This window comes from Eimeria mitis, genomic scaffold (genome assembly GCF_000499745.2).
Source record: "Eimeria mitis Houghton genomic scaffold, Emh_scaff7211, whole genome shotgun sequence".
NCBI classification, from domain to species: Eukaryota; Apicomplexa; class Conoidasida; order Eucoccidiorida; family Eimeriidae; genus Eimeria; species Eimeria mitis.
This window is the reverse complement of record NW_013575264.1, coordinates 861-2,347: the sequence shown is the minus strand read 5'-3', so window position 1 is coordinate 2,347 and position 1,487 is coordinate 861. Positions and strand designations below refer to the sequence as shown.

Here is a 1,487-nt window from a genome sequence, read left to right as displayed (position 1 = left end):
AACCCTAAACCCTTCTAAACCCTAGAGTGTAGTATATTAAAGGTAATGCAGGCCTTGTCTGCTCGACTGCTGGGTGCAGAGCATAGCGGTTGCATTCAGAGGGTTTAGGGTTTAGGGTTTAGGGTTTAGGGTTTGTGTGGCGCAGAATAAAGAAAGGAAGCAACGAAAAGACTGTGTTCTCTCACCCCCCCCTTATGGATGTCTTAAAAGCCAAGCTGGTGAGTTAGGGTTTAGGGTTTAGGGTTTAGGGTTTAGATAGTTGAGGGTTTAGGGTTTAGGGTTTAGATAGTTGAGGGTTTAGGGTTTAGGGTTTAGATAGTCGAGGGTTTAGTGGGCAACCAGACCCTCAACGCTTCTAAGCAAACCCTCACAAAGGAGATTTAGGGTTTAGGGTTTCAGATGCCCCTCGCTGTCCCCGCAATACAAATACCTCGAGGGTTTAGGGTTTAGGGTTTAGGGTTTGTGGTTGCTGCTTAGGGAGAGATGAACCCGAAGGTCAATGCCGCAATATATGCAGTTCTCGGTGAGACTCAGACACAAAGGATGTTTCAAATCTAGGGTTTAGGGTTTAGGGTTTAGGGTTTGGGGTTTAGGGTTTAGGGTTTAGGGTTTGTGGTTGTCTCAGCATTGCTCCGCTGGGATGAAGGGACGGGGGTGCAGCGGCGGTCGTTGGAGGCGTTCAACAGTGCAGCAGCAGCAGCAGAAGCAGCAGCAGCAGCAGCAGAAGGAGCAGCAGCAGCAGCAGCAACAACAGAAGCAGCAGCAGCAGCAGCAGCAGCAGCAAGAGAGATAGAAGCAGCAGCAGAGAAGGTGCTTGCTGCTGAAGGTGTTAAATCGACGGAAGCCATACGCTGCGCTACAAAGTGAGAGAGCTGCCTATACACCCCAGCATATCTAGGGTTTAGGGTTTAGGGTTTAGGGTTTAGGGTTTTTTATTTTTCTAGGGTTTAGGGTTTTGTGGCTCTGCGGTGTACAGACAGCTGGCTCTCGGATTCAACAAACAGTTCAATGCAGTAGCAGCTGTCGTTGGCGGCCTCCTGAGTAAGTGTAAACAACAACGAGGGTTTAGGGTTTAGGGTTTAGGGTTTAGGGTTTGTAGGTGCAACTCAACAGCGAGGGTTTAGGGTTTGTATATGCAACTAAACAACGAGGGTTTAGGGTTTAGGGTTTAGGGTTTGAGGCGGGCTCGGATTGTGTTCTTCTCAAGCCGATGATGCCCAGAGGAGGCAGGCTCTCTACCATCTAGGGTTTAGGGTTTAGGGTTTAGGGTTTAGGGTTTAGGGTTTAGGGTTTGTGTGCAGCTCAAGAGGTGAGAAAGTATATAACGAGGGAGCAGAAGGCCGTCCCCAATGTGGTTGTTTTTGATGCTCTTACATCCTGCGGGGCAGTAGCCAGGGTCCCCCCCAAACCCTAAACCCTAAACCCTAAACCCTAAACCCTCACGGACTTGTAAACTAAAGCAGCTGCAGCAGCAGCACCATCTGCTG

The 1,487-nt window shown here is 49.4% G+C and overlaps 1 protein-coding gene across 1 annotated transcript; it reads left to right on the top strand.

The window, feature by feature from the left end:
* Nucleotides 1-194: 194 nt before the first annotated feature.
* Nucleotides 195-1,414, top strand: EMH_0090640 (uncharacterized protein; the record flags this gene model as incomplete). Its single annotated transcript, XM_013501621.1, has 5 exons — nt 195-218; nt 478-523; nt 626-863; nt 977-1,041; nt 1,302-1,414. The coding sequence occupies 5 exons, from the start codon at nt 195-197 to the stop codon at nt 1,412-1,414; spliced, it is 486 nt and encodes a 161-aa protein (XP_013357075.1).
* Nucleotides 1,415-1,487: the final 73 nt, after the last annotated feature.